Source organism: Ursus americanus, chromosome X (genome assembly GCF_024610735.1).
Source record: "Ursus americanus isolate L20-20 chromosome X, mUrsAme1.1.p, whole genome shotgun sequence".
Lineage (NCBI taxonomy): Eukaryota > Metazoa > Chordata > Mammalia > Carnivora > Ursidae > Ursus > Ursus americanus.
The window spans coordinates 3,857,715-3,874,453 of record NC_142164.1 but is presented as its reverse complement, the minus strand read 5'-3'; the positions used below and the strand labels follow the sequence as shown (position 1 = coordinate 3,874,453).

Sequence of the window (16,739 nt, the reverse complement as noted above, 5' to 3'; positions counted from 1 at the left end):
TCTCAAGGATCTGAAAAAAAAGTTGAATTTATTTAAATGTATTCCTTTTTTTTTTTTGTTTTTCAGGATGTATATACAAAGACTATATCTTTATGGTCATATGTCAATAGCCAGCTTGAAGAATTTTCTAATCCATTCTTTGTGAATTATGAAAACCACGTCTTATATCCCGTTGCTAGTCTGAGTCATTTGGAACTATGGGTAAACTATTATGTGCGGTGGAACCCACGAATGAGGCCTCAGGTATCTTTTTGTTCTTTGCAAAAGAGCGTATCTTTCTAAACGGAGATATTGGTGTAGAAATGCGTGCATGCTGGGTATTAACATACTCTACTTTTGCCGTCACCTCATAGGGTTTAATCCTGTGCATTCTTTTCACACACCAACCAGAAGCTGTTTGCTGGATTAGAGTTAAAAATCTTAGCACCTCTGTCTTCTGCTAAAGGCAGGTAGAAGCAGCAGTCTTGGTTACTGAATTTCACTCTTAGTGTTTCCAGTGACTCAGTTAGTTTATAGACTCTGGTAGAAGGAGGGCATGTGCTGAGTGGCAGACAGGCACCCCTTTGAAGAAGGGGTAAAATAACTAAGTAACTGCGTCTCGATCCTCTCTTAACCTTGGTGGGTGTTCCAGGAGAGTGTGGTGTGTGGGTGTGTGTGTGTTCGTGTCCTGCCCCAGCCCCTCTCCTCCACGTGGCTGGCCAGGGCACAGTCAGTGCTAGGTGCGGGGTCGGCCGATGGAGGCGGCCCTCCCCTCCGTGGACAGAGGACTCTCTACCGAGGTGCTTTTTAAGGTGAATGTCTTGCAGGTTTACTGGCGGTCTGCCAGGAGTGGGCTTCTGGGGCCTTGTCTAACATCATCGCTGCTGTTGGGCACAGGTGTGCACACCTTTCCTCTCAGCTCTCCTCCTCAGTCCTTCATTCTCACCCAGTGTCCTCGTCATCTCCGCAGGCATGTCCCACATCTCAGTTCGCTAGGGCTGCCATAACCAAGGACCACAGATGGGGGTGGCTGACTCAGTGGAAATGTATGGCAGTTCTGAGATGAGAAGCCTTGAGATCAAGGTGTTGACTGGGCTGGTTCCTTCTGAGGGCTGTGAGAGAAGAGTCTGTTCTGGGCTTCTCTCTCTGGCTTGCAGATAGCCGTCTTTTCCTTGTGTCTTCATGTTGTCTTCCTTCTGTGTGTGTGTCTGTGTCCAAATTTCCCCTTTTTATAAGGATACCAGTTGTAGTGGATTAGGGCCCACTCTGATGACTTCACTGTAGCTTGATTACCTGTGTAAAGGCCCGTCTCCAAATACAGCCACATTCTATGGTACTGGGGGTTGGCACTTCAACACATGAATTTGGGGTGGACAGTTAACCCATAACAGTCCCCAAGCCCCACTAACCCAAGAGTTGAGAAGACCAAACAGTTCATTTTACTTTGCAGTTCCTGGCACTTGAACTTTGGAGGGACCATCACTTCACTAACCTTCCCTCCCTGATGGAAGAGTCACTCGCTGTAGACTTAGCTCCAGGACCCACATGACCGCACAGACTGCTGCCCTCTCCCACTTCTCTCTGGACGCTCCTTTTCCAGCAGCACACTTCCAGCTGCTCTTCCCTCTTTCCGACTGCTTTCCAGTCCAAGAGGCTTCAGCTACAAAAGCTCTTTCTTCCGCTACAGCTCTGCCGTAGGTCAGCTCTGCCACCCTCAGGGACCTCAGGACTGTATTCCAGAACTCCCTGATGAGGGCCTGCCCAGCCCAGTACTTGTCTTTCTCTCTGAGCAGGCACTCTTCCTTCTGGTCTAATGGACTCCGTATCCCCATAGGTGGCCTGTCAACACCCCCCTCCCGACTCTGGAAATGCTTTCCCTGTCTCAGCTTCTCACCATGCCGATAGCTGGTGCTCTGAGACCCTTCTGTAGGAACCCTTCCCCAACCTGAAACTTCCCTCCATTTACTGTAATGAGCCCCTACCTGCTGTCCTTGTGTACCAGGCACGTTTCTCACCTGGCGGAAGGGGCCATTAGCTGCTTTCTGTGTTCTGACAGCACGGAGCAGCAGGGGTCATGAGCACCTCGCCACCGGCACAAGCACATTTCTAACCACCAAATGGGTTCTGGGATTAGTGCTAACGTTTAAGAGTTGTAAAATGTTTTCTTTATTGAAGAACATCTGAGCGGGAGAGACGTCCTCTCCGTTCTTTTCTCTGCGAAACCAGTATACAAATAGTCAAGCTCTCTGGGCAGTGGTTCATGTTTTACGTATAGGCGTTTGATTTGGTGGCCAGCGAGCCAGTAGTAACTAGTATCGAATATTCTGCCGAGGAGCTTTCATTCCGTTAGCGCTGTGGCGTCTATACAGAGTGCCCTGGGGTCGGTGGACAACCGCCTGTGGCCTCCACCAGAGAGCCTCTTCACAAGGCTCCCCAGATCCTTTCCCCTTCCCTGTCCCGAGTGACCCATCCTCCTGTGACTCATCGTTCCCTAGTCCCGCGGCTGAGATTGCTCGTACAACAGCCTGCTGGGCCCAGGGCTGGCTTCCGTCGCTACCCGACGGCTCCAGCTCTCTCTGCCCCCACTGTCCTCTCATCTAAACTCTGGGTTACGTTCATCAGGCTGTGGTGACAACTTATTTCTCTGTCTCTCTCAGGCTTCGTGTTCTGCAAGGTAGGCCCCTGGCATAACAACTGCTTGTGATAGTAGGTGGAATCATCCCCCAAATGAGAGCCCCACGTGAGGGAGAACGGCAAGCTGGGTGTCGCCAGCCCCGTCAGCAGCTCCTGCGGTGGCTCACCGCTGAGGAAGTCTGAGTGCAGGCCAGACTGCCCTTTTACAGGGGCCAGCTTCCAGAACAACACTCCTTCCTGACCTCAGCTGCTTTATTTTAGAATACGAGCCCCAGGGACCCCTTAAGCCCTTCTTTCCGGTCACTAGAGTCCATCTGACTTAGGAACGCTAGCAGCATCTGCTTCCCACAGCTCCCTCCCAACTGCCGCGTGTTTCTGTCCTACGCGGGCGCCTCGCTGAGTTCTTCCCTGGGCGGTTCTGTTCCGTGTGTCGTAGCAACAAGGAAGACAGGCTCCGGGGTAGAGTGTAGGAAAGTCATTTTATTGAAATCACAGAGTTAGCAAATAGGATTCTGGGTGACACAAAGGACAGATGGTGGGTGGGATTTCTGGAACATGAGCAGGGAAGCCCACACAGGCACTGCTGTCGGACTGAGGGTGTCCCCTGGGCCCAGGCTCTTCCTCCTGCAGCATGAGCTCCCTGCACGCACAGACCGTGGACCGAGGAGAGCCGCATCGCCTCTGAAAGCCAGCCAGCCTGTCCTCCCTCTGGCACTCAGGCTCCGGCCTGTGCGATTAGTCTGCTCCGCCGTGATGATCGTGACAGACACAGGAACCGCGGGCCTCGCTGCTCTAAGTCGAGATCCTCTGGCAGGCCTCCAGGTGCCGGGTGCCCTACCCATGGGCCTTGGTGGGACACAGGAGACACCCAGCCACGCAGAGCAGCCCTGGCTTGTCCCGTTCTCACCGCCTAGCCTCTACTCAGGGAAGGGAAGGGTGCCTGTGGGCCAGGGTCACATCTCCTCTCCGGCAGTGGCCCCATGCCTCTTGGGGGCAAGGTCCTGAGCCTCGTCGAGACCTCGAGGGAGCAGGAGCTCTTCCTGCACTGTGCCATACAGAAGGGAGAACTGGAAGGTGGTCCATGGGCTACCGTGTATTGTTCTAACTGCGGCCGGTGTGTTTTGGAGCTGCCTGGGTGCTGGCACCAGGGCCCGTGGGGGAGAGGCCAAAAAGGTGGGCAGGCTGGGCTGCTACAGGGTTGGGGGCCAGCTCACTCCAGCAGCGCTAGTTGTGCAGGACTAGGGGGAGGGCCATGGCAAAAGGTCAGCCAGAAGGCCGGTGTCGCTGTGATAGAATGAGGACCCAGGCTGGGCAGAAGGGAGGAGGGAGAGAGAGGAGAGGCAGGTGACTAGCCTATCTGGCCCCTTTTGTCTGAGGAGGAGGGGGCTAGATTGGCTGCCTGGAGAGCGGCTCCCTGGGTATCCATCAAAGGAGGGCCAGGTGGAAGGAGGCCCCAGCAGCATTCTTGTTTCCTTTGGGGCCCTCTTGCCTTGTGGCAGACACGGGACCCACTCAAGCAAGCAGGCTGTGGATTTATGGTAAGTGACCTATGAGGAAAGGCTGCATGGAGAGGTCAGATGATCATCTCAGGCCCTGGGCGTGTGTGAAATTGGGCAGTCCCCCAGTGACGGTAGCTTGACTGCAGAAGGTTCTCTTGTCTAATTCACTTGGAATCAAATGATGCTGCAAACAGGAAAATACCAAATAGGCCTCAAGACTGAGAGGGGGGCTACTGCTTACCTCATGGTGGCCTCTGGGATCAGCAGCAAATAAGGTAACTTTCCCTTGTTTTGGGGCGTCGTTGGCATCAGACTCCTATTGTCCTTTCCAGTCTTCCTGTGGCTTTTGAGGAAGCCGGGAGTTTGTTCTTTGCTGGTTACCAAGCATCCTACCCTTTCATCTGTCTCCCTCCCTCCCGTCTGTGTACCTCATCTGTCTCCTGCCCTCCCTCCTCCCTCTAGTAGGGTTGGTCACCATTGGCAGTCCTGATGGGAGAGCTCAGAGTCTTCAGGGAGGAGGCAAAGGGCTGGGGGGAAAGTGCTGCAGGCAGAAGGAACAGCACATGCATGGCATCTATCAAAACCTAGAATATTCTGGAATGCAGGAAGGGAGCAGAGGCAGGACCTGGGGAGAGGGGAGGAGAGGCCAGCTGGGGTCAGACCACATGGTTTTGAGGCCAAGGTCAGGGTGGCAGAAAGAACCACTGGAGGCTATTAGGTGGGCATCACGTAGCCTGGCTGAGGCTTAGGACCCAGGCCTGTAGCTGCTGTGTGCAGACTGGATTGGGGAGTGGGGGGAGGCAAGAGGGCAGAGGCAAGGAGAGCCCCCCAGATGGCGACTTTCCTCCCTGGTGTGCCTTACCGCAGCCCAGGAACCCCATGAGGGAAAAGCTTGCTAGCTGAGGGAGGGAGTAGGTGCTGTGACCCCAGTGGTCAGACCGGCTGTCCCATATGTCCCAGGAAAACCCTTCTCAGTGCTTTATGGCCCCGCCCCCATGGAAGGGGTGTAAAAGAGAAAAGCTAACAGCTAACCGGGGGAGGCCTTGCTGTGGGGCCTGGATTGAATAGAGGTGCTGAGTGGAGGCTCAGTGAACAAAAGCCCCTCTTCCCTGTGCCGGGGGCGGGGGTGGGGAGCTGACCCCCGGGGGCTCTTCCCTCCTCCAGCACCATCCTCTCCCGGGGTGGCTGCCTGCTCCTCTTGTGACTGCTGAAAACAAATACAACTTCCAGTTGTAGGAGGTGCTGATTTAACAGCTGTATTTTCAGTCAGCAGAGCAATTTATAAAAATGCAGAACGGCAAAGGTCGGGGCACTGGGGGGGGGGGCGCAGACGCAGAGTCCATTTCTGCGGTGCCCTTAGGAGACAGCTCCCCTGCGCTGAACTGGCCAAGCAGGGCGGCAGCTGAGGCCCTGGCACGGGGGAGGGAGGCCCTGCGTGCGTCTTGGGGGTATCCCGGCGCCCCGAGACGGGCCCACTGACTGCAGCCGTCTCTGCTCTCCCCAGATGCCCATTCACCAGAATCTCAAGGAGCTGCTGGCCATCAAGGCGGAGCTGCAGAAGCGCGTGGAAGACCTGCAGCGGGAGGTGGCCACGCGCGCCTCGTCCTCATCCGAGCGGGGCTCGTCACCATCCCACTCAGTCACCCCCGTCCACACCTCCGTCTGAGGGGCTCCAGAGGGCAGCGCTCATGGTGACTCTGGCTGGCCAGGACCTGCTCGGCGGCTCGGGCACGGGACGGTAGCTTGTGATCTTGTCTTTTAGGCCCAATGTCCTCCCACTCCGGATGGCACTTCCCACCAGTGACCATTGTGTGGCTAGGTGACCACTCCCACTGTCATCAAGTGTTTTTTGTCCCGTGAACCGTTTCCGTCCCGCGCGTACTTTCTGGCGGCCGCCGCGCTGGGCCCGGGAGCGGCGCAGGAGCACGGAGCGCAGGGCTTAGGGTTAAGGGGGCCCCGCTCCATTGCTTTCCGAAGTAAGCCCTTCATTTTCAGACACACTCCATTCACTCACAGACCGCGTGCCAGCCACGTGGCTGCTTTCGACTCTTCGCTACACCTCGAAGGCTGTTTTGAACGCGGGCGTCGGGGCGCCCTGCTGTTGCCGCCAGGGCTCCAGCGCTGTCTGCGCCTGGGCCTCCTGCACCGGTTACTGTCGTGTACATAGAAGGTATTTTTAAACAAGAGAAACATGCCTTTATTTTCCTATGTCCTTTTTTATGTTTAGACTAGTCACCCCAGGAGGTCTCTGCTCAACTGGCCTGGGTGAGACATTCTTTTCAAACAATGCGCATGCCAGTTCCCTGTGGTACATCTGCAGTGTGGCCCAGTGCCCCACCCTCCCCTGACACTGGTGCTTGCCTCCTGAGGGGGCCCCCTCCCTAGCCGCCGCGCCTCGTCCCTGCCGTCCCCTCCCTGCTGCCCGCTGTTCGAACCCCAGCGAGTCCGCCTTCCCCTCTGAGCTGCCTGGTCGCAAGGTTTCTCATTTCCCGGAACCCCCTCCAGCTCCGTTCCCCGGCTGCCGAACAGCTCCCTGCCTTTCTCCTCCTGGGGCCGGGGCCACGGCGGGCTGTGCCACCCTCCCCTGCCCGCGGGCCGCCCCCACCCCTTCCCAATCGACAAGCAGCACAACAGCCCCTTTTCCTCTGTGTGTACCTAGCACACAACCGTTTCTAACACAACTTGAAGTATACTGTTGTTACCTAAGCAATTCTTTTTGTTTTATTTAAATATACTAGAATGTAAAACATTCATGGTTCAGATTTTTAAAAACTGGTATAGTATCGTATTTGCCTCATCTGATACACTGTATTTCAACCTGTAATTAAAATAATGTTTGCTCTGTGGGCTTGTTTTTTTTTTTTCCCCCAATTTTTCTCTTGGGGAAAATGACAAAACCTTCCATACCTGTTATTTTCTGTGCCAAGCACAGTTAATACACGTAAAGTGCCTTTATAGGATTTAGCTCATTTACTAAATCCTAAACGCCAGAAATCTGGTCTTAAGTGTCTTGGCCAAAATGAGTAAGTACTCGGATTTTAAAATCTGAAATGCCCCGCAACCTTAAGCTTGAGGAAATGTTGACAGGGAAGGGCTGGAGCTACCGGAATCAGCGGCAGCTCCGAGGAGGCAGGGCGCTCCGTGCAGGCCTGGAGTCCTAGAGTCGAAAAGGGGACAGACTTTGGAGAAGCCCCAGGGTCCCCACCCCAAGTCTACAGAAGTAATGCTGGCCTTTGGGGGAGCTGTAAAGGCCTGGATGAGGCCACACTGGCCCCTGTGGGTTACCCTTCTCACAAGGGCCTCGGGTCCCCGTCCCCCTCCCTGCGGCAGTCCCTGCAGCTATAGGCCCCAGCAGCGACGCCTGAGCTGCAAGGCCGGGAGGGCCGCTGCACTGGGCCCTGGCTGGCCACGCAGAACTTCTTTACTGAAGACTCACGTGGTGGGTCTGGGTCTGAGGACTTGCGGCTACTTTACGACACGGCTGGCCGGGCACCAAGAGGCCACCCGCCTCAACGTGAAAACCCCATGTCCACCCTGCTCGCCCTCAGAGGTCCGGCTGCGTTCTCGGTTTGCAAGCCAAGCTGCGAGGTGACGACAAGGGCGCACTCGTTCCCAAACGGGCCGCTCTGCGACCCGGCTGCACGAATGATGGCGTGCAGGGACCCCCAGCCCTGCTCAGCCCAAGCAACTGCACACAACTCGAATCCACCCTGGACACTGCATTTCTTTGATGATGGTGCGCACCGGGCTGGGGTATCTGGAGTCCACCCCTCTCGAGCCAGCCCGAGACCTCTGCCTGTCCCTCTGCAGCTCTGGGCCCTGCTCCCACGCGTTGTTCCCCTCCAAACGGAGGAAATGCGAGAACTCTGACCTTCTGGAGAAAACACCTTGAGCTGGGGAGGAGGGGAGGAAGGTTGATCACAAACTGTTAAGGAAAAGAACCAGCATCACTTGACAAAGGAAGTTCCTTCACACCATCAGAATACAATGATCTGTTAGGTTCCATTTCATTTAATGCAAACAAGACCGTTTTACAATTCACATTTAAACACTAGCACAAAAATGTACAGGGGATTCTGAGATCAGTCTCCACATCTTCCTCAGATAAGCGTCCGAGGCAGCGGGCCTGGCACTGTTCTCTGGGTCCCACGCCAGGAGGGTGCCCCCCACCCCAAGCTCTCCTGCTTCCTTCCTCCTGTGCTCAGAGTTACCAACACTGAGCCTCCGCCCCCCAGGTGAGTGGATATAGACCGGATATTCTCAATTGGCCCTTCTAGTTCACTGCATCTTCCCCATCATCTGGGACAGGCCCAGGGTGGTCAAGGCTACTTCCAGACAGACACTGTTACAAGAGCCTGGGCTTTTGCGGGCGTCCGTGCCTGCCCCCCACGCCTGAAATGAGAGCTGTGCAAACGGGTGGCGCAGTGACCTTCCCGGCCTGTCCAGTCACTAGGAGGTCTGGGTGCTGGGCTGCGGGCTTCTAAGGGAGAGCCAAAGGGGTCTCTCCAATCACCGCCACTGAGAAAACGGATTGGCAGACAGCAGTGACTGTACGTCAGAGCGGGGGAGCGCGGGGTTTCCACCACCACGGAAGCCTCCCTGGCAAGCTCAAGTGGACAGCCAGTAGGGCACACCCTACCTCAGGGCTCCTAGTAGACAAGCTCCATAGCTCCAGCCAGTGACATGCAGGCCACATCACTCCTCGTCTAGCTGCCACCGTGACTAGGACTCCTCTACCTTGCCCGTGGCGGGGAGCTGGCTCACTGACCACACGAGTGCTGCCTCCTTTTTCTTCCTCTGCGATGCCTCGGGCCCTCAGCAGGCACCCGGCGTCCCCTGGGGAGCTGCCAGCGCCACCCTGAGCCTTCCCCGGCGCCTGTTCCCTAGGACACTACGCGGCAACAGGCTGCGGATACAACAATCCTCCAGGGCTGGGGGGGGGGGCGTCGGCCCTGACAGCCCCGGAGCTCTAAGCAGAGGCGTCTCATCAGCGCCCCACGCCCGCCTTGTGGACACCCAGTCCTGGCCCCCGGGGAAGGGGCCTGTCGGGGTAGAGGCGCGCACGGCAATGGATCTGAGGGCGGCTGGACACGTCTCCCGCACAACTAGGTTTGTCAAATAGCCACGGACACCAGCACACGAGCCATGTATCCTGCAACCTGTGGGTCTGCTACGATTCCAGCTGTTTCCTTAGGAAGCCAGACTCCTCGTCCCAGCTCAGCGGACGCAACGCGTGGGGCTGTCTGCAGCGCCAAGAGGCACGTGGGGCCGTGTCAACAGGACCCCAGCTTCCTGCCGACTTATGCTTCTGGAAGTGCTTTTGGGCACTGCAAACTGATTATCAGTAGACAGTGGCTCTAGACTTTGGCTCAGCCTCAGACAGCAGAGGGCCCAGGGACAGGACCACACTGGGCCAGAACGTTCCAGGAGGCTAGCCCAAACCAGACAGCTCCGGGCCAGGTGAGGGGCAGGCACCGCAGGGCTTTTCATCAGAACAGGGAGGGCAGAATCATCCTAGACCCACGGAGTCAGGCATGTTTCACCAAACCAAGCAAACGTCCCTTTCCCCATCCCCCTCCCACCTCGAACACAATTTTAAGCACAAGACATGCCTGCCTCTGGCTTTGCCGCTTGTTCTTGACGTCTGTAGCTTTGGCTACCAAAATAAGAACACGTGCAGGGCGGAAGGGGCACACTCATTTCAATGCATAAATGATGCCTAAAAACTAATCATGTCAGCCAGGAGTCCCCTATGGAATCAGAGGGGAATCGGGCCCAAGAGTGACAGCTTCCTACTTGTCCAGAAGGTTCCTAAACTCTCAGGGCAGGACTATCAAGACATGCAGGTTTGCACTTAAATAAACAAAAAGCCACCACTTGGACCAGCTCTCTGGAAGCCCAGCAGTGTAAAAGCTGCGTGGAGTGTGTGCGTGTATGAGAAGGGTAGTGTGTGTGTGAGCGTGTGGTTACCTGATGCTCGCTCGTTCGCTCCTTGCAGGGGCTCCAAGCAAACCAGGTGCTAACTGGGTCCCTACTGACAACACTGAGGTCCCTGCCAGGGACACAGTGGTCACTGCAGGGTGTAAGGGATCACATTACCCTGGGTTCAAACTCAGCCCGGGAGCATCCAAGTCCTTGTGCCCTCCATCATCTCGGTCTCCCCACTCCCCAGCTCACGAAGGCCTGGGCCAGGCTGGCTTTGGGGAGCAGCGACCCCACGGCTCTGAGGCTGGTGCTGGCTTTCTGCCAGAGTAGGTCTCGGATTCAACACCAAGTCTCTTCAGAGCCTCTGTGGCAGGGCAGGCACAGAAACCAAACTCACACACACCCCGAGCTCATCCGGAGAAGTTAGAATGAGAAGCTGATGACGTCAGAGAAGCAGTAGGGCAGCTGTGGGTCCAAATAAGGAGCTGGTCACGAGCAGTGGCCCTCAGATCCGCGGTGCTTCGGGGGGCGGCGGCTCTGCAGACTGCGTTTGTAGCGTTAAGTATTTCACTAGGGAGAGAAGACCTCTATTAGGAGGGAGTCATCTCCCATCCCCACCGCGCAAAAGGTGCAAATACACGCTCAAGGCTCTGCTGGGGCCCAAAACCCGGTTCCCTGTCTGTTCTGTCCAGGGGCTGGGGCAGCTTGGCCCCTCCCGGCCACCTCCCCTCTGGCGCCCACTAGGTCCCCAGTCAGGGCGACCTTGGGCCCTGGAGAGCAGGAGGAAGGCGGACGACCCCGGTGAAGGGCTCGGCCCGTTTCCTCATCGGTAGAACAGGCACACTCCCGGCGGGGCTTGCTGGCCGGCAGCGGACGCTCACGCTGCGGGGGCCGAGTAAGAACCAGCCAAGGGGATGCCATTGTGGAGGCCGCTTCCCTCGGTCCTCTGCCAGGGCCACGGAGCCCGCACCGTGCGGCACTGCGCTCCCTATCCTAAGCAACACTTGCCCCCGCGACACCACAACGGGCCTGTACGCACTGCTGCCTTCGGCTTGTGATAACACCCACCCCGCCCCGGGCTCCCCAGCCTCCCTGCCTGCTCCTCGTCTTCACTGGCATGTTGCATCTGCCACCGGCTGTATCTGCAAGAGGCTGGCCACTCCAGGCCAGCAGCCTGACCTCATGTGGCCTCCAATCGCCCATGGCTCCTGCACTCAGAAGGTGCTCGACTGCAGAAGGGAGAGGCATGGAGGACGAGAGAGGCATGGAGGACCGGAGAGGCACAGGCTCTCCTAAGAGGCTCTGTGTTTCAGTTGAGTCCCTGTTGTCTTTGGGCAGTCTTCAAAACGAAAAGTCAGGGGCCTAATTTCAAGGCTTCCCCACAGCTCTGTGGGCATCTGCCTGGGCTGCATTGGTTTTCCCCGACAGGGAGCAGAAGCCCCACAGCGCACGAAAGTGCTCGACCTGCCACCAGACCTCCCTGGCTGTGGCCCCACTGTCCCTGCTGTCATGAAGCTGGAATCTGGCTCATCAAGGGCAGAGTGCAGTGATTCTGGGGCCCCTGCAGCCGCTTGCTCTGGCTGGAAATTCTAGAAACAGACGCCTTCATGCTTCCCTAGCACTGTTCCACTCAGCGCGCAGCCCACTGACTAGCAGCCCTATAGCAAGAAACGAGGGCCCGTACGGCCTCACCTTGGGGCTCCTCACACACAACGGCTTCCAGGTTCTCGCCCTTCACGTAGTCTGCATTCAGACCCTCTGCAAAGGGCAAAGAGCAGAGTTGGTGACCGACATAGAACCGAAGGGCACTGGACCAAGCCCAGGAGTTCTCATGGTCCTCAGAGAGGACCCACAGCAAAGGCCCCGAGAGCAGGCGCCGCCACATGGGAGACCGGGAGCCAGACAGCAGGCTCAGCACCAGCCATGGGCCCACATGCCAGCCCAGGGTCCAGCGAGGTGGAGAGGGAGCCAAGCACCGCATGAGGGATTGACAGATGCAGGGGGGAGGGGGGCGGGTGGCTGAACGGGGCTTCACCACAGAGATGCCAGCAAAGCGTCCTGCCAGCATACGGCCTTCCCAGCAACACCCGCACCTCTGAGCCACTGGCTCCTCCAGCTGCCGGGAAGATGTGCCTTCCGCATGCCCGCGTGGAGGGCCGTGGCCACGGGGAGCCGTGCTGGTCAGTTATATGGGCCTTCTCCCCACCGACCTCCAACAGGGGCTCAGGGACTCTCGCAGCACCCTGTGCATGCCAGCACTCAGGTCACTGAGCATGCGGGCCTCTGAGTGGACCCCATCCTGCTGCTACTTAGGGGGTGCCCAGAGTCCATGTCACAGCCCTGGATAAGGCTTTATCAGAGCCCTGGGCCTGTGGGAAAATTGGGCCATGGTTCTCACAACCAAATGACTGAGCAGCACCAGACTAAGTCCCTCTGCCACCCAGGGCTCCAGCCAGGCTCCACACCTAGAAAAGGACGCCTGCCTGCTCTGGTGCTTTCGAGGTAGATTCCGGGTAGGCCCAGGAAGAATGTGGGCGTGGCTCGTTGGCAGGTGTGGCTGGCCCTGTGTGGCCAAGGCAGGGGAGGGAGCCGGCAGACGCTGCTCCTGCCTGATGGCCAGGGGCCGGGAGAGGCAGCCCGAGCCTCCCGATCACTGTCCCGCTGCCCCCCTGGCATGCACTGAACATGTCTTCTGCCTGCAGGAAGCCCTCTGGCTGCTCCTCAGCGATGGCCACCCGTGGGCATCTGACTCCCAGACAGGACCCCCAACCCCGGCCACGCATAGCCCAGAAACAGAAGGCCTGGCTGCTGGCATCTTCCCACACACATCAGGGCAAGCTAAAACTGGCTGCGGTCACAGCCAAGTTGGTGAGCACCAGGGAAGGGGTCAGGGTGGAGGGTGGAGCAAGAGCAGCTGGTGGGAGGGTGGACAATGACGCATTACAGCCAAAGCAGAAGAGGAAAACGAGTAAGTGGAAGCATGTCATTACCTTGACCTTCTGCTGCATCTGAAGGCAAGACACAAAGCTTAGTGCCCTGGAGCAAGAAGCGAGCCCCTGGCACTGACCCTGTCACACTGTGACTTTGTCACTAGGGCAGAGATGGAAAGCAGAGGGCCCCCAAAGCCTGGGCCCCTCTGGTGGCAGCAAAGGCTGGAAGCCCCTGAGCACCGACGGGGACAGGCCCCCCCAGCGGCCACGCCCCATCTCCCTGGGGCTTTCCCCGGTGCTCTGCCTTCTGTCACCTCCATGCTGTGCTGGCTGTGGCCACTCTGGGTAGAGGCTTGGCAGAAAGGGTAGGAATGGGAAGTCCCGACCCCAGCTTCTCAGGGGGCTTAGTTGTTCCACAAACATCCATGGGGCTCCTCTCAATTCTGGCCCGGCCTGGGTGCCAGGGACACATCCATGGATGAAGCACACACAGTCCCCCACGGAGCTGCCAGTCCGGAACGCGATGTGGGGCGGTCGGCAGTCAGACGCAGGAACCCAGCCCAATTCGGCCCCGCGGGCCCCAGGCCCGGTCGGCAGGGGGCGCTGTGGCAGCACGCAGCACAGGCGTCTGCTGAGTCCCACAGGCTGGGAGAGCAAGCAGGCTTCCTGGGATGGTGCCCCAGGCCCAAGGATGAGAGCAGCTAGGTGAGAAGCGGGACAGCGGAGAGAGCAGGACACACTCAGGGAGAGAGTATGGCTTCTGGGGACAGGGGTGGCTGGCGTGGCTGGAGCCAAACCAGGAAGGGCTTTGAATGGCCAAGCTCAGTGTCTGGACCAGGACCTGGAGGGCAGTGAGCAACATGGGAGGTCCAGGCAGAGCCATCGCTCTGGCTGCTCCAAGCAGAGAGGAGTATGGGGGCGGGGAGCAGGGCAGGCGGGAGGCTGATGGAACCATCCCGATGGAGGAGGGGAGACCTGGTCCCGGACAGGCAGAGGCCATGGTGTGGTGATGGAGGTGCGGCCCCAAAGCCGACCTGTGCAGGGGGCACCAGCCCTGGGAGGGGGAACCCACTCATGTGGGAGGAATCCGAGACGGGAGCGGAGACGACTGACAAATTCTGAAGAGTGCTGATAGTGCAGGGGTGGATACGGAAGGGAGATCTTTTTCAAATTTGGGGGATGTGCCACACTCAGTTCCCTTCTGTGTGAGGACAGTGCTTGCACAAGTGTGTCCAGGGCAGGGACTCAGGACAGTGTGGGTTCAGCAATGACAAGGGCATCCTTGACAGATGGGAGGGGAAAGTGGGCGGCAAGGAAGGGGACGGAGGAACAGTGAGATTCCAGAAATTGAGGGGGCATGGGGACCAAGGACATGGGTGGCGGGGCCGGTGGGTGTGGTGTGAAGTCTGCAGACTGAGGGGGGCTGGGGAGGGGGAGCCCTCAGTAGCCACTCAAGCACACCTGCCTCCCCGGCCTGTGCCTCCCCGACCAGCAGGCTGGCCGCCACCTCCAGGCTGCCCTCAGACTGCAGAGCCATGTCCTCCCACAGACTGACTCACAGCCTGAATCTGTCCTCAAGGCCCCTTCTTTTTGGTTTATTCTCCCTCAAATATCACATAAGTTGTTCAACTCTATATGCCAAGGCCTTCATGGTCTCATGTTCTTTGGCTTTGCCTGCTAATCCAATTTGCAAAGCCTCACACCTGTTTTAGAAAACGAGTGTAAAAATCAGGTATTTTCACTTGACTTAGTGGCCCCGCCCGCGTCTCTTAACTGCTCTGCCCTCCCTGTCCCTGCCTCTGGCTCCCCTGTGGATCCAGGGCTTCCGGTCTGCATTCTGTTCTTTCAACAGTCCTCTGAGCCTGTTTCCTTGCCCATAAAGTCAGGATGCCCTTGAACCTGGGGCTGAGGGGGGGTGGTCTCAGGGCGGGACCCCACATGCAGCACTTGACAGTGGCTGGGAAGCCATCCGCACTGTAACTCTGTTACACGACAGGCTTCTTCATGGCTCCAAGCGCCGTGCCCCGGCATATGAGGCATCCCGGCCAGCTCTGACAAGCACGGACTGCACACATCTCCCCGTTAGGGTGATGATGCCGTGGCCACGTCCTCTGCCCCCTGCCACCTATGGATGTGACCTTATTTGGAAAATTGTCTTTGCAAGTGTGATTAAGGATCTCAAGATGAGGTCATCCTGGATTTACGGTGGACCCTACCTGTGATGACAGGTGTCCTTAGAAGAGGAGAAGGCACACAGACACAGGAAAAGGCCATGTGAAGGCAAAGGCAAAGATTGGAGTGGTGGGGCCACAAGCCAAGGGACACCCAGACCCACCAGAAGCTGGAGGAGGCAATGAAGTATCCTCCCCTACAGCCTCCAGGAGGTACAAAACCTGCTGATAACCTTGATCTTGGACTTCTGACCCCCAGAACTGTGAGAGAATAGATTCTGTCATTTTAAGCCACTCCATTTCTTTGCTTTTGAATTAGGACAAAAGAGCTCTAAGGACAATCCAGCTTCCAGTTCCGTACTCTTTCTTGACACCTCCCTGTTCACACCACTCTACAGCCAAGCTTGTGGGTCCATGGTGGGTCAATAGGATCTTAAGCGCGGCAACCATGAACAGTTGTGCAGGTTGTGCACTGAAACAGGAACGGTGACCCTGGAGTACTGCCATGCACAGACTGTGTACGTGGTGACCCTGGTCAAGAACATTGTATAAGAGTAAGAGAAGCGAATATGACTGTCAGAGGAACAAAGAGGTGGAGACTGCTGCATTACCTACATGTAAGCATTCTGGGGCCCAGGCTCATTTGTTGGCTCCAGGTTAGAATTAAGGGCAGAGGCCCAGAGAAAGGGCAGGGAAGGGAAGCCTCACAAAAGATGCTCCTAAGCTTCAGGAAAGAGGAAAACCACGCTTGAGCCAGGGCCTCTCACTTGAACTAAAAATCGCCAGTCCTAGAGACACACCGTCAGCAAGCAGTGACACATCAAAGCCGTGCTGGTGACCCGAGCAAGGGCGCCCTTCTTGCTCACACTTGCCAGCATCCCCACAGGGCTCCCAGCCCAGGGCCCCGCAGGCTGGGAAGATGGGGCTCTGTGTGTCACTATTCAACTTACAACTCAGATGCTCTCAGCTACAGTATAAAGTGAAAGCAACCTTTCGCACGTGAAGCACGTGGGGGGGTGCAAACCCCACCCTCTATTCTGCCCCTTGCCTTCCTGCTCCTTGAAAGCCCTTTGTCGTTCCGGTGGCGTGCTGGCTCTCAGAGCCCTCAGCTGGCTGCCTCGTGCTCCCGAGGAGGCCAGGGCATGGAGCAGGCGAGGCCTGAGGCTGAATGGATAGCCCAGGCTCTCTCCCACTCTGGGAGAGACAAACATCAGCGTCCCTGGGTGCTGTCCACAGAAATACGGTCCGTTCACACTTTGGTCCAGCTGCGACCCGTCCACCCCGGAAAGGCCACTCAGGAGTCGGTCTCGGGCAGGCTGTGGAATGGACCCGAATTGTATCCCTGTTTCTGCCCCCCGCCCCCGAAAGACCTGGCCACTTGGCTCGGAGGCCACAGGGTGGCTGCACTTACGCTGGATGCTGAAGCAGAACTTCTTCTGCTGGTAGGAGATGTAGCTGGAGACTGCGCCGATCAGGGCCATGGCCAGGGCGCTGGCCACACCCGCGATGGTGCCCGCCTCGGCCGACACTCCTAGGCAAAGGGGAGGGGGGAGACGTGAAGAGACGCGGCACCAGCAGCCCCTCGAGATCGGCTCGGGCAC

The 16,739-nt window shown here is 57.6% G+C and overlaps 2 protein-coding genes across 12 annotated transcripts in view; one reads left to right on the top strand and one right to left on the bottom strand.

The window, feature by feature from the left end:
* MTMR1 (myotubularin related protein 1) overlaps positions 1–6,956 on the top strand; it is a 65,366-nt gene extending 58,410 nt beyond the window's left edge. For 8 of the 9 annotated variants that reach the window (XM_087859547.1, XM_087859546.1, XM_045805104.2 and 5 more), the window contains 2 exons: positions 67–243; positions 5,617–6,956. In XM_087859547.1, the coding sequence (XP_087715673.1) occupies positions 67–243; positions 5,617–5,778 (339 nt within the window). In that variant the 3' untranslated portion in view covers positions 5,779–6,956. The remainder of the gene's footprint in view (positions 1–66; positions 244–5,616) is intronic. The other variant, XM_087859548.1, reaches the window with a different exon arrangement.
* A 1,151-nt stretch (positions 6,957–8,107) lies between these two features.
* CD99L2 (CD99 molecule like 2) overlaps positions 8,108–16,739 on the bottom strand; it is a 105,685-nt gene continuing 97,053 nt past the window's right edge. For 2 of the 3 annotated variants that reach the window (XM_045805113.2, XM_045805115.2), the window contains 4 exons: positions 16,550–16,669; positions 13,028–13,045; positions 11,730–11,795; positions 8,108–10,607 (listed from right to left, as the gene is read on the bottom strand). In XM_045805113.2, coding sequence (XP_045661069.1) covers positions 10,543–10,607; positions 11,730–11,795; positions 13,028–13,045; positions 16,550–16,669 — 269 coding nt within the window. In that variant the 3' untranslated portion in view covers positions 8,108–10,542. The remainder of the gene's footprint in view (positions 10,608–11,729; positions 11,796–13,027; positions 13,046–16,549; positions 16,670–16,739) is intronic. The other variant, XM_045805114.2, reaches the window with a different exon arrangement.